Below are 13,966 nucleotides of genomic sequence, written 5' to 3' on the forward strand. Positions count from 1 at the left end.
CGCACCCCAAATTTTGAGGACAAAAATAGGAAAAAAACTTTTAATAAATTTGTGGTGCTTCTTATAATCCATGCGTTTTATTGCTTTCCGGGGGTGGTGGCTGCGGTGAAGAGGGATCCCAGGGTCGCTGCTGGAGGAGGCAGGAGTGGAGTGTTGCTGCAGGCTGGGATGAGGGGGTATGCAGGAGTCCTGTGCTGCAGGGGGGCTCCTGTGCTGCATGGGTGTCTCCGGTGCTGTAGGGGTGTCTCCGGTGCTGCGGGGGGCTCTGCCAACATTTTGTGAAAGGCCAGAGCTCCCCGGCAATTCGTCCATGCTTTCCTGTGCAGTGGATTTCAGAAAAATGGCCACCGGGAGGCAGCGCATGCGCAGATGGAGATCTTGGGACCAAAATCTCGAGAGATGAGATACAGTTAGGGCCAGAAATATTTGGACAGTGACACAAGTTTTGTTATTTTAGCTGTTTACAAAAACATGTTCAGAAATACAATTATGTATATAATATGGGCTGAAAGTGCACACTCCCAGCTGCAATATGATAGTTTCCACATCCAAATCGGAGAAAGGGTTTAGGAATCATAGCTCTGTAATGCATAGCGTCCTCTTTTTCAAGGGACCAAAAGTAATTGGACAATGGACTCTAAGGGCTGCAATTAACTCTGAAGGCGTCTCCCTCGTTAACCTGTAATCAATGAAGTAGTTAAAAGGTCAGGGGTGGATTCCAGGTGTGTGGTTTTGCATTTGGAAGCTGTTGCTGTGAGCAGACAACATGCGGTCAAAGGAACTCTCAATTGAGGTGAAGCAGAACATCCTGAGGCTGAAAAAAAAGAAAAAATCCATCAGAGAGATAGCAGACATTCTTGGAGTAGCAAAATCAACAGTTGGGTACATTCTGAGAAAAAAGGAATTGACTGGTGAGCTTGGGAACTCAAAAAGGCCTGGGCGTCCACGGATGACAACAGTGGTGGATAATCGCCGCATACTTAATTTGGTGAAGAAGAACCCGTTCACAACATCAACTGAAGTCCAGAACACTCTCAGTGAAGTAGGTGTATCTTGTCTCTAAGTCAACAGTAAAGAGAAGACTCCATGACAGTAAATACAAAGGGTTCACATCTAGATACAAACCATTCATCAATACCAAAAATAGACAGGCCAGAGTTAAATTTGCAGAAAAACACCTCAAGAAGCCAGCTCAGTTCTGGAAAAGTATTCTATGGACAGATGAGACAAAGATCAACCTGTACCAGAATGATGGGAAGAAAAAAGTTTGAAGAAGAAAGGGAACGGCACATGATCCAAGGCACACCACATCCTCTGTAAAACATGGTGGAGGCAACGTGATGGCATGGGCATGCATGGCTTTCAATGGCACTGGGTCACTTGTGTTTATTGATGACATAAGAGCAGACAAGAGTAGCCGGATGAATTCTGAAGTGTACCGGGATATACTTTCAGCCCAGATTCAGCCAAATGCTGCAAAGTTGATTGGACGGCGCTTCATAGTACAGATGGACAATGACCCCAAGCATACAGCCAAAGCTACCCAGGAGTTCATGAGTGCCAAAAAGTGGAACATTCTGCAATGGCCAAGTCAATCTCCAGATCTAACCCAATTGAGCATGCATTTCACTTGCTCAAATCCAGACTTAAGACGGAAAGACCCACAAACAAGCAAGACCTGAAGGCTGCGGCTGTAAAGGCCTGGCAAAGCATTAAGAAGGAGGAAACCCAGCGTTTGGTGATGTCCATGGGTTCCAGACTTAAGGCAGTGATTGCCTCCAAAGGATTTACAACAAAATATTGAAAATAAAAATATTTTGTTTGGGTTATGTTTATTTGTCCAATTACTTTTGACCTCCTAAAATGTGGAGTGTTTGGAAAGAAATGTGTACAATTCCTACATTTTCTATCAGATATTTTTGTTCAACCCTTCAAATTAAACATAGTAACATAGTAACATAGTAACATAGTTAGTAAGGCCGAAAAAAGACATTTGTCCATCCAGTTCAGCCTATATTCCATCATAATAAATACCCAGATCTACGTCCTTCTACAGAACCTAATAATTGTATGATACAATATTGTTCTGCTCCAGGAAGACATCCAGGCCTCTCTTGAACCCCTCGACTGAGTTCGCCATCACCACCTCCTCAGGCAAGCAATTCCAGATTCTCACTGCCCTAACAGTAAAGAATCCTCTTCTATGTTGGTGGAAAAACCTTCTCTCTTCCAGACGCAAAGAATGCCCCCTTGTGCCCGTCACCTTCCTTGGTATAAACAGATCCTCAGCGAGATATTTGTATTGTCCCCTTATATACTTATACATGGTTATTAGATCGCCCCTCAGTCGTCTTTTTTCTAGACTAAATAATCCTAATTTCGCTAATCTATCTGGGTATTGTAGTTCTCCCATCCCCTTTATTAATTTTGTTGCCCTCCTTTGTACTCTCTCTAGTTCCATTATATCCTTCCTGAGCACCGGTGCCCAAAACTGGACACAGTACTCCATGTGCGGTCTAACTAGGGATTTGTACAGAGGCAGTATAATGCTCTCATCATGTGTATCCAGACCTCTTTTAATGCACCCCATGATCCTGTTTGCCTTGGCAGCTGCTGCCTGGCACTGGCTGCTCCAGGTAAGTTTATCATTAACTAGGATCCCCAAGTCCTTCTCCCTGTCAGATTTACCCAGTGGTTTCCCGTTCAGTGTGTAATGGTGATATTGATTCCCTCTTCCCATGTGTATAACCTTACATTTATCATTGTTAAACCTCATCTGCCACCTTTCAGCCCAAGTTTCCAACTTATCCAGATCCATCTGTAGCAGAATACTATCTTCTCTTGTATTAACTGCTTTACATAGTTTTGTATCATCTGCAAATATCGATATTTTACTGTGTAAACCTTCTACCAGATCATTAATGAATATGTTGAAGAGAACAGGTCCCAATACCGACCCCTGTGGTACCCCACTGGTCACAGCGACCCAGTTAGAGACTATACCATTTATAACCACCCTCTGCTTTCTATCACTAAGCCAGTTACTAACCCATTTACACACATTTTCCCCCAGACCAAGCATTCTCATTTTGTGTACCAACCTCTTGTGCGGCACGGTATCAAACACTTTGGAAAAATCGAGATATACCACGTCCAATGACTCACCGTGGTCCAGTCTATAGCTTACCTCTTCATAAAAACTGATTAGATTGGTTTGACAGGAGCGATTTCTCATAAACCCATGCTGATATGGAGTTAAACAGTTATTCTCATTGAGATAATCCAGAATAACATCCCTCAGAAACCCTTCAAATATTTTACCAACAATAGAGGTTAGACTTACTGGCCTATAATTTCCAGGTTCACTTTTAGAGCCCTTTTTGAATATTGGCACCACATTTGCTATGCGCCAGTCCTGCGGAACAGACCCTGTCGCTATAGAGTCACTAAAAATAAGAAATAATGGTTTATCTATTACATTACTTAGTTCTCTTAGTACTCGTGGGTGTATGCCATCCGGACCCGGAGATTTATCTATTTTAATCTTATTTAGCCGGTTTCGCACCTCTTCTTGGGTTAGATTGGTGACCCTTAATATAGGGTTTTCATTGTTTCTTGGGATTTCACCTAGCATTTCATTTTCCACCGTGAATACCGTGGAGAAGAAGGTGTTTAATATGTTAGCTTTTTCCTCGTCATCTACAACCATTCTTTCCTCACTATTTTTTAAGGGGCCTACATTTTCAGTTTTTATTCTTTTACTATTGATATAGTTGAAGAACAGTTTGGGATTAGTTTTACTCTCCTTAGCAATGTGCTTCTCTGTTTCCTTTTTGGCAGCTTTAATTAGTTTTTTAGATAAAGTATTTTTCTCCCTATAGTTTTTTAGAGCTTCAATGGTGCCATCCTGCTTTAGTAGTGCAAATGCTTTCTTTTTACTGTTAATTGCCTGTCTTACTTCTTTGTTTAGCCACATTGGGTTTTTCCTATTTCTAGTCCTTTTATTCCCACAAGGTATAAACCGCTTACACTGCCTATTTAGGATGTTCTTAAACATTTCCCATTTATTATCTGTATTCTCATTTCTGAGGATATTGTCCCAGTCTACCAGATTAAGGGCATCTCTAAGCTGTTCAAACTTTGCCTTCCTAAAGTTCAATGTTTTTGTGACTCCCTGACAAGTCCCCCTAGTGAAAGACAGGTGAAACTGCACAATATTGTGGTCGCTATTTCCTAAATGCCCAACCACCTGCAGATTTGTTATTCTGTCAGGTCTATTAGATAGTATTAGGTCTAAAAGTGCTGCTCCTCTGGTTGGATTCTGCACCAATTGTGAAAGATAATTTTTCTTGGTTATTAGCAGAAACCTGTTGCCTTTATGGGTTTCACAGGTTTCTGTTTCCCAGTTAATATCCGGGTAGTTAAAGTCCCCCATAACCAGGACCTCATTATGGGTTGCAGCTTCATCTATCTGCTTTAGAAGTAGACTTTCCATGCTTTCTGTTATATTTGGGGGTTTGTAACAGACCCCAATGAGAATTTTGTTACCATTTTTCCCTCCATGAATTTCAACCCATATGGACTCGACATCCTCATTCCCTTCGCTAATATCCTCCCTTAAAGTGGACTTTAGACAAGACTTTACATAGAGACAAACCCCTCCTCCTCTCCGATTTTTACGATCCTTTCTAAACAGACTGTAACCCTGTAAGTTAACTGCCCAGTCATAGCTTTCATCTAACCATGTCTCGGTTATTCCCACTATGTCAAAGTTACCTGTAGATATTTCTGCTTCTAGTTCTTCCATCTTGTTTGTCAGGCTTCTGGCGTTTGCGAGCATGCAGTTTAGAGGATTTTGTTTTGTTCCAATCTCCTCACTGTGAATTGTTTTAGAAATGTTCTTACCTCCCTTCTGAGTATGTTTTCCTGGGTCGTCTTTGTTCGAGTCTAATGTTTTTCTTCCCGTCCCCTCTTCTTCTAGTTTAACGCCCTCCTGATGAGTGTAGCGAGTCTTCTGGCGAATGTGTGTTTCCCAGGTTTGTTGAGGTGTAGTCCGTTTCTGGCGAGGAGTCCATCATACCAGTAATTCACACCGTGGTCCAGGAATCCAAATCCTTGTTGTCTGCACCATCGTCTTAGCCAGTTGTTTGCATCAAGGATCCTGTTCCATCTCCTGGTGCCATGCCCGTCTACTGGAAGGATAGAAGAAAAAACTACCTGTGCATCCAGTTCCTTTACTTTCTTCCCCAACTCTTCAAAGTCCTTGCAGATTGTCGGTAGGTCCTTCCTTGCCGTGTCATTGGTGCCAACATGTATCAGAAGAAATGGGTGGACGTCCTTGGAGCTGAAGAGCTTTGGTATCCTATCGGTCACATCCTTGATCATCGCACCTGGAAGGCAGCATACTTCTCTTGCAGTTATGTCCGGTCTGCAGATGGCTGCTTCGGTGCCTCTCAGTAGTGAGTCTCCCACCACCACCACTCTTCGTTGCTTCTTGGCTGTACTTTTTGCTGTCACTTGTTGCTGTGTGCCCTTTTCTTTTTTGCTTGCTGGTATTGCTTCATTCTTAGGTGTGCCATCTTCATCCTCTACAAAGATTTGATATCGGTTCTTCAGTTGTGTGGTTGGTGATTTCTCCATGGTCTTCTTGCTTCTTTTGGTCACATGCTTCCACTCATCTGCTTTTGGAGGTTCTCTGACACTTTTTGCACCTTCTGTGACCAGTAGAGATGCTTCTGTTCTGTCTAGAACGTTACAATCTGCACTTGAATTCTGTTGTAGAGGTTTCATTTCAAATCCAATGTGGTGGCATGCAGAGCCCAACTCGCGAAAATTGTGTCACTGTCCAAATATTTCTGGCCCTAACTGTATCAGCGCTGAAATGTCATCTCCCGAGATCTTGGTGCCGAGATCTCTATTTGCACATGCACTGCCTTCCGGAGTCCGTCACATGGGAAAGCATGGACTAACTGCCAGGGGCTCTGTCCTTTCACAAAATGTCGGCAGAGCCCCCAGCAGCACCGGAGACTCCAGCATCACCCTGGGCAGCAGTGGACACCCTGGGTAGCGGCAGCGGTGGCGGACACCCCATCTTCCCAGCCTGCAACGTTAATGGTAAATGGTATATACGCTTTGTAAGATGCACCCCTATTTCCCTCCAAAATTTGGGGAAAATAAAGTGCGTCTTACAAAGCGAAAAATACGGTATGTGACAGAAGCTGTGCATTCATCATCATTATCTGTGATAGTAGGTTCTGACATTAATTGTACAATCCATGCAATATCATCATAAAGGTAGTTCAGGTAGCTGAAATGGTGACTCCCAAAAAGCTATGCTATTTCCAGGAGGTCACCATGAGATCACATGACCTAACTGAGGAGACATATACTATGAATTTCCAGATATAAATGAACAACTATGGTACTACTGGATTATATGTATTGAAGCACTAGTCATAGGATGCATTAAAAATAAAATCACTGGAGTGCTAATTTAACATTCAGAGACATTTGTAGCCACATATAGTTATGAGAGGTCAGGACACAGTTTCTGTGCTTTGTTTGCTCTCCCTTTTCTGTGAATTGTTTATTTAGGACTCTGGACCATAACTGATGCACAAGCATGCATTATCTTGAGAAGCAGATAAAACACCTTAAGGACTCACTCTCATCAGCGTAAATAAAATCAGTCAGATGTTGTTCCTAAAAAGTAGGACGAGTGTTATGCGTGTGTCATGCGGGAACAATGCGATTTTCCTCACCTTTGACATCTGTATAACATGCATATGGCATCCGGATGCAATGCATTTTTAACATCAGCTTTTACATAAAGTAATTCTGTGTCATTTCAACCTATTTTACTAACTAATAAAACAATCTTAATTACAGATAGATGCAAAGATCTCATTGAGGTATATAATCAGTGCAGTGCAGCTTGCTATACATGTATTTAGCTCATAATTAAATAAATAAAAGAAACAAATGGTGTGTGGTCCCCCTTATTTTTCTTCACCAGCTGAGGGAAAGCCGACAGATGGGGGCTGATTAATATCAGCCCACAGCTGTCTACTTAATCTTTAATGGTTATTAACAATGGGTGACCCCCAAAAAATGACATGGTCCTCCCTATATTTAATAACCAGCAATGGCTAGGCAGACAGCTGCGGGCTGATATTAATAGCCTTGGAAGGGGCAATGGATATTCGCTCCCTCCCATACTAAGAACTTCAGCTCTCAGCTGCCCCAGAAATGGCGCATCCATTAGATGCATCAATTCTGGTGCTTAGCCACCGCTCTTCTCACTGGCTCTGGTGTGGTGGCAAGTGGGGTAATAGTATTGGGGTTGATGTCAGCTTTGTAATGTCAGCAGACATCAAGGCCAAGGGTTAGTAGTGTACAGGTATCCATAAAACACCCTCATTATTAATCCCACAGACAAATGTAATAAAGACAAAAGACATAGATTGAGTAAAGTCCTTTAATTGAAATAAAAACACAAAGACCTTTATTTGAAATAAAAACTCCCCAACCCTCTTTTACCCATTTATTAATGTAAAATTAAAAATAAAAAAATACAGTATTCCTCACTTGTCAGCCGATAATTCAATTGTTTCGCGATGAGCCCAACTCAGCTACATTTAGATGCATTGCAGTGTGGTGGTATGATGAAACCGCTCTGCCCTGCATCCAGGAGACACTGAGCTGTGTGTGAGAACGCAGCTACACAACCGAGCGCTGATGTCAATAAGGTGACTGGAGTTCATAGATGAACTTCGGTCAACTCACTCAAATGGTGATGTCAGTGAGTTGACTAATGTCAACACTCAGCACTGGAGCTGGGTTTTCACATGCAGCTCAGTGTCTACTAGATGCAGAGTTGAGCAGTCACATCATGCCACTGCTCAGCAATGCTTCCAGATGTAGCTGAGTTGATTATCGGCAGACAAGTGAGGTTAGTAATGGGGGTGTCTTATAGGTGCCTATCCATTACTAATCCTTGGGCTTGATGTCAGCTGACATTACAATGCTGACATCAACCCCAATACTATTACCCCACTTGCCACCACACCAGGGCAAGTGGGAGAACGGAGGCTAAGCACCAGAATTGGCGCATCTAATGGATGTGCCATTTCTAGGGTGACTGGAGCTGATGTTATTAGTCAGGCAGGGGGCCAATATCCATGGCCCCTTCGTAGGTTATTATTATCAGCCCACAGCTTTCTACCTAGTCTTTGCTGGTATTTAATTATAGGTGGAACCTCACATTATTTATTTATTATTTTTTTGGGGAGTCACCCATTGTTAATAACCAGAAAAGGCTAAGTAGACAACTATTAATAGCCTGGGAAGCTCCATGTTTATTACCCCCTTTCCAGAATATAAACATCAGCCCCCTTCTGTCGGCTTTCCCTCAGCTAGCTAATAAGAATTAGTGGGATCTCATGCCATTATTCTATTTTATTTATTTATTTTTTAACTGTATACATGTACCGTATATACTCGAGTATAAGCCGAGATTTTCAGCCCATTTTTTTGGGCTGAAAGACCCCTCTCGGCTTATACTCGAGTCATATACCGGGAGGTCAGCAGGGGAGGGGAAGCGGGGGCTGTGTAATTATACTTACCTGCTCCCGACGCGGTCCCTGCAGTCCCTGGCTTCCTCGGCTGCAGATTCTCCCTGTACTGAGTGGTCACATGGCACCGCTCATTACAGAAATGAATATGCGGCTTCACCTCCCATAGGGGTGGAGCCGCATATTCATTGCTGTAAATGAGCGGTAACTGTGACCGCTCAATACAGGAAGAAGATGCAGCGCCGGGGAAGCCAGGGACTGCAGGGACCGTAAGTATACGGGGAGCGCAGCACAGTGCAATATTTATCTGCTCCTCGCTCCGGTGCATTTCCATCTGCAGCGTCTCCTGGCTGTGACGCTCAGGTTAGAGGGCGCGGTGACGTAGTCAGTGCGCGCCCTCTGCTGAGTGTCAGTGCGCGCCCTCTGCTGAGCGTCAGTGCTGGAGACGGAGCCGCACGAGGAGCAGGTAAATATTGAAAGCGCCGGCGTCCTGAGCGAAGAGAGGTGAGTATGTGATTTTTTTTTTTTTTTATTGCAGCAGCAGCAGCATTATATATGGCACAGCTTTATAAGGAGCATCTATGGGGCAATAATGAATGGTGCAGAACATTATATATGGGGCACAGCTTTAAAAGGAGCATCTATGGGGCCATAATCAACGGTGCAGAGCAATATATATGGGGCACAGCTTTATAAGGAGCATCTATGGGGCCATATTCAACGGTGCAGAGCATTCTATATGGCACAGCTTTATATGGAGCATCTATGGGGCCATAATGAATGGTGCGGAGCATTAAATGTGGCACAGCTCTATATGGAGCATCTATGGGGCCATAATGAACGGTGCAGAGCATTATATGTGGCACAGATTTATATGGAGCATCTATGGGGCCATAATGAACGGTGCAGAGCATTCTATATGGGGCACAGCTTTCTATGGAGCATCTATGGGGCCATAATGAATGGTGCAGAGCATTAAATGTGGCACATCTTTATATGGAGCATCTATGGGGCCATAATGAACGGTGCAGAGCATTCTATATGGCACAGCTTTATATGGAGCATCTATGGGGCCATAATGAACGGTGCAGAGCATTATATGTGGAACAGCTTTATATGGAGCATCTATGGGGCAACAATGAACGATATGGAGAATTATATGTGGCACAGCTTTATATGGAGCATCTTATGGGGCAATAATGAACGGTGCAGAGCATTATATGTGGCACAGCTTTATATGGAGCATCTATGGGGCAACAATGAACGATATGGAGAATGATATGGGGCACAGCTTTATATGGAGCATCTTATGGGGCCATAATGAACGGTATGGAGCATCTATTTTTATTTTTGAAATTCACCGGTAGCTGCTGCATTTCCTACCCTAGGCTTATACTCGAGTCAATAAGTTTTCCCAGTTTTTTGTGGCAAAATTAGGGGGGGTCGGCTTATACTCGGGTCGGCTTATACTCGAGTATATACGGTACATTAAACTACACACTCACTGCATTAATTATATATGTCACTGACATCTTTCTATTTATCTATTCTATGTATGCATCTAGTCTATCTTTTCTATTCTGATGGGTCGTACTGTGAATTTACTGTACTTGGTTGATGAAATTTCGAGTTTCCGATCAGATGGGTGAGTAAAAATCAGACGGCACAAGCATGGTCCGTCTGCTATGTGATTTTTTTTCTCACATCCATTGACTTGCATTGGTGAGTCTCATTCGATATACACGGCCACTCGCAGAATGCTGTGATTTTTTTCTCAGTCTGATCCGAGCTGAGAAAAAAATTGCAGATAAGCACATAATCATTGACTAACATAAGTCAGAGTGCAATCCGATTTTTTTTTTTTATTGGATAGCACTTGTCTGTCTTAAACATAAATGAGTGTGAGCCCTAAAGGTGTTGTCTGGGCTTTTCATGAAAGTCTGTAGTCACTCTATGTGACTGCAGATTTGTGAACTCTCCTATCGTGTGCAGCGCACGCTGTGAAGATTCTCTGATGTTGGCATCCAGATCAAGCCATATTCTGAATATGGCCTCACTCAATGCCAGTGAATTGAGAGAAGCTGCACATGTCGAGTTGGCATATAGCTGGGAGTATGTATATCGCATATGTACGAGCACATGACTGGTCGATCTCACTGCTAGCACTGGAGAATCCTCACAACACGTCTTGACTGCAGACAACGCATTTACTGGAGCGTAATATTCAGCACAACATTACTTTTTAGCACATAACTGGAGACTTTAAAAAATGCTAACAAAATACTCATACAGACTTCTGGATCATTCCAAATGGTTCACTACTTTCACATTGTTTTAACTGTTAAATGCTTGTATCCCCCATGTCTAACTAAGGTCATGTTTTGTGTACACAGGCTTTAGAGTTGGGTGTTCGATCAATGCAGCTGGGAGAAGTGGCATTTCTACTGACAAATGGCCTTTATGCCTTCGGCCTTCTAGGAAGGTATTTATTTTAATGCACATCACTGAACGCTCACAATAAATTGGGGCTTCCATATGACATTCATTTTGGGCTATAACAAAAGTGTCAGCACCCCATGACATTTGTCATTGCATTTACACCCAGAACTTTGCTCAACTTGCAACATTTCCTTGTTGTAAATATACCCACCAAATTTATCAATGTTTTCCATAATTTAATACACCATTTTTAGTGCCTTCACCAAAATGTAAAAACTGAGTGTTGTGGTTAAACCTTGAATAGGAAGCATGACATATTTATGAATGCATTTCTATATTAAAATTGCAAAAAAGTCACATTTTATCATTAAGGTGCGATAATTGTTACATTTTCAGTTGTGGCCAAAATTTTTAATATTTGCTCACCATTGGAGCTGATGTATTAATGCTGTTTCTCTGTGGATAAGGACAGTTTTGGCAGCACTGATGTAGCCACAATAGTTCTGAAACTATTAACGGCTGCATGATTTTGCAAGAAAAATCACTATTTTACCTGCAGAGAAACACAGGCAGCAGTAATGGCTGTGGGTGAAACAGTTATTTTCTGGCAAAATCATGCACCGTTTTAACAATCAAATTTGGAATCGCAGTGGCAGTAACCCACCACATTTCTGCTGGATATCGATTGCATTGTCTTTCCTATATCAGGCGCCATCAGATCCCAAATGGAACATATAAATTGCAGCCACTTTTTACAGATTTATTGCCATTATTAACCAAAGAAACTGTATTAGATCATGTACTTTATAAAATGTTGCTGTATAAATATTAATGCCACGCAGACTTAAAATACAGAAACACGGATGGCACAAGGGTGAAAATCGTAGGAGTTTTCTGAATGAAAATCAACAATTTTTCATATGCTCGACAGACCCTGTCCTTAGTCCAAATCAAATATGGACAATTCTAACATTATGGGAACCTTTGAGCCTCTCAAGTTATTGTGCTTATGTCTAACAGCCTTTTGCTCCTCAAACCTGGCTAAAGATCTGAAAATAAAAGTAATGAAAGTTTACAAAGCTAGAGAAATCTAAGAAAAGATATCTGAAAGCTTCCTCTTTGCAAATTCCACTGTTCAAAACTTAAAATTGAAAGTGGGCAACAGTTTAAGTGAAGTCTAGATTTAAAAAGGTAAGACAAATCTTTGATAGAACCGCCTAGGTTCACATTAGTGTTTCTGTGCGCAGCGTATCATCTGCATGCGCAAACGCATGCCAAAACACATGCAAAAGCATGCTTACACTGCGCATCATCTTGCTCATGACGCAAACAAAAACTTTGCATGTGCATGGCTTTAAATGCGTTTAGGCATGCGTTTGTGTTTTTTATGCGCATGGTGGAGGCGGTGACATCATTTTCTGGACACGCACAGTCTAAAGTATGCATGCGTTTCGAACGCATGCATACGCATGTCCTTGCGTACCAATGCGTTCCCATAGACAGTCATGCGTTTTTTGACGCAATTGTCCGCATGCGCATTATTTGACGCCTCAAAAAATGCAGCATGTTGCGTTCGCTGGACCCCGCCGTACACCTGAAAATGACACATGCGTACGTATCCGCAAGTGAACGCATGTCCCTGCATACACCATGTTAAAGATATCTACGCATGACGCATGCGGATCGATGTGGATCATATGCTGCACACAGATGCGCTGTGGAAAATATTGACTGACAGTGCACCATTTCACCCATTGAATTTACATGTGTCCTCACCTCCCCCTCTCTTGATTGACAGCAATGGCTTGCCTGCCTGAGCATGCACTTGTGTTGTATTGCTATTGTAAAGAGATAATTTATTGATGCCAATAGGCAGCGTCGGACTGGGGTATCTGGGGCCCACAGGAGCAATTGACCATAGGCAGAGGTGTATATAGGTTTTCAGTTACCTGGGGCAAGAATTCAGTTTGGAGTCTGCCACCCCTCAAAGCACATATGCGATTTGCACACTTAATCACGTGCCGACCAGCCGCTCGCCCTAATTCAATGTTAAGTGAAAAACTGAGAGAAGCAGAAGAGAATCTCGTCACGTAACAGCGTAAGTATGAAAATCACATATGAGTGAAGTGACCATATGATACGTGATAGGACCTGTAAGCAATGCTGAATCATGACAGTGAGTATATTACACACTTTTTGGATTATTATTATTGCACATTTTTATAGCGCCATTTATTCCATGGCGCTTTACATGTGAAAAGGGGGCAAATATAGACAAATACAACGAAACATGAGCAAAAAACAAGGCACACAGGTACATAAGGAGGGAGGACCCTGGTCGCGAGGGCTAACAGTCTGCAGGGGATGGGTGAGAATACACTAGGAGAGGGTAGAGCTGGTTGTGTGGCGGTTTAGTAGGTTGAGATTAGCTGCAGGGCTTCATTTTATAATTAAAAGGTGCATTCACATTTGAGATGAAAGTCTTCAGTCACTATAGGTGGCTGCAGGCTTCTGAATTCCCACAGTGCATGTACTGCACACTTTTAGGATTCTCCCTTGCATAAGTATGCGATTTGTATACTTCTGACCACATTCCAATTAGACTTGTCCGGCCTCGCTCAATTTATTTTCATTGTGTGAAGCCACGCATGTCTAGTCAGCACGTGACCGCATGTATGCAAAACGTCGGCACGAGATAATCTTGACAGCATGCAGTGTGCACTGTGAGAGTTCAGAAGTCTGCAGTCACATAGAATGACTGCAGACTCATCACAAACTTAGGCTACCTCTTTATGCTCCTAGCATAAATAAAAACACGAAAATTAGTATCAGAAATAACATTTACATCCAGTTACCTTATAAATGATCCTGAATATCAATTTATTGCCAGATCAATCAGTTTCTCATAGCAATTTCAAGAATATAAGAGGCCTCCCCATCGGGGAATCGTACCC

At 42.5% G+C, this 13,966-nt stretch overlaps 1 protein-coding gene across 1 annotated transcript in view; it reads left to right on the top strand.

Annotated features, from left to right (window-relative positions):
• The window catches only part of LOC138676643 (peptidyl-prolyl cis-trans isomerase FKBP8-like), a 119,563-nt gene that overhangs the window by 35,061 nt on the left and 70,536 nt on the right, over positions 1-13,966 (top strand). The window contains exon 3 of the mRNA XM_069766144.1: positions 10,967-11,055. Coding sequence (XP_069622245.1) covers positions 10,967-11,055 — 89 coding nt within the window. The remainder of the gene's footprint in view (positions 1-10,966; positions 11,056-13,966) is intronic.

The sequence above is a fragment of the Ranitomeya imitator genome, chromosome 4 (genome assembly GCF_032444005.1).
Source record: "Ranitomeya imitator isolate aRanImi1 chromosome 4, aRanImi1.pri, whole genome shotgun sequence".
Classification (NCBI taxonomy): Eukaryota; Metazoa; Chordata; class Amphibia; order Anura; family Dendrobatidae; genus Ranitomeya; species Ranitomeya imitator.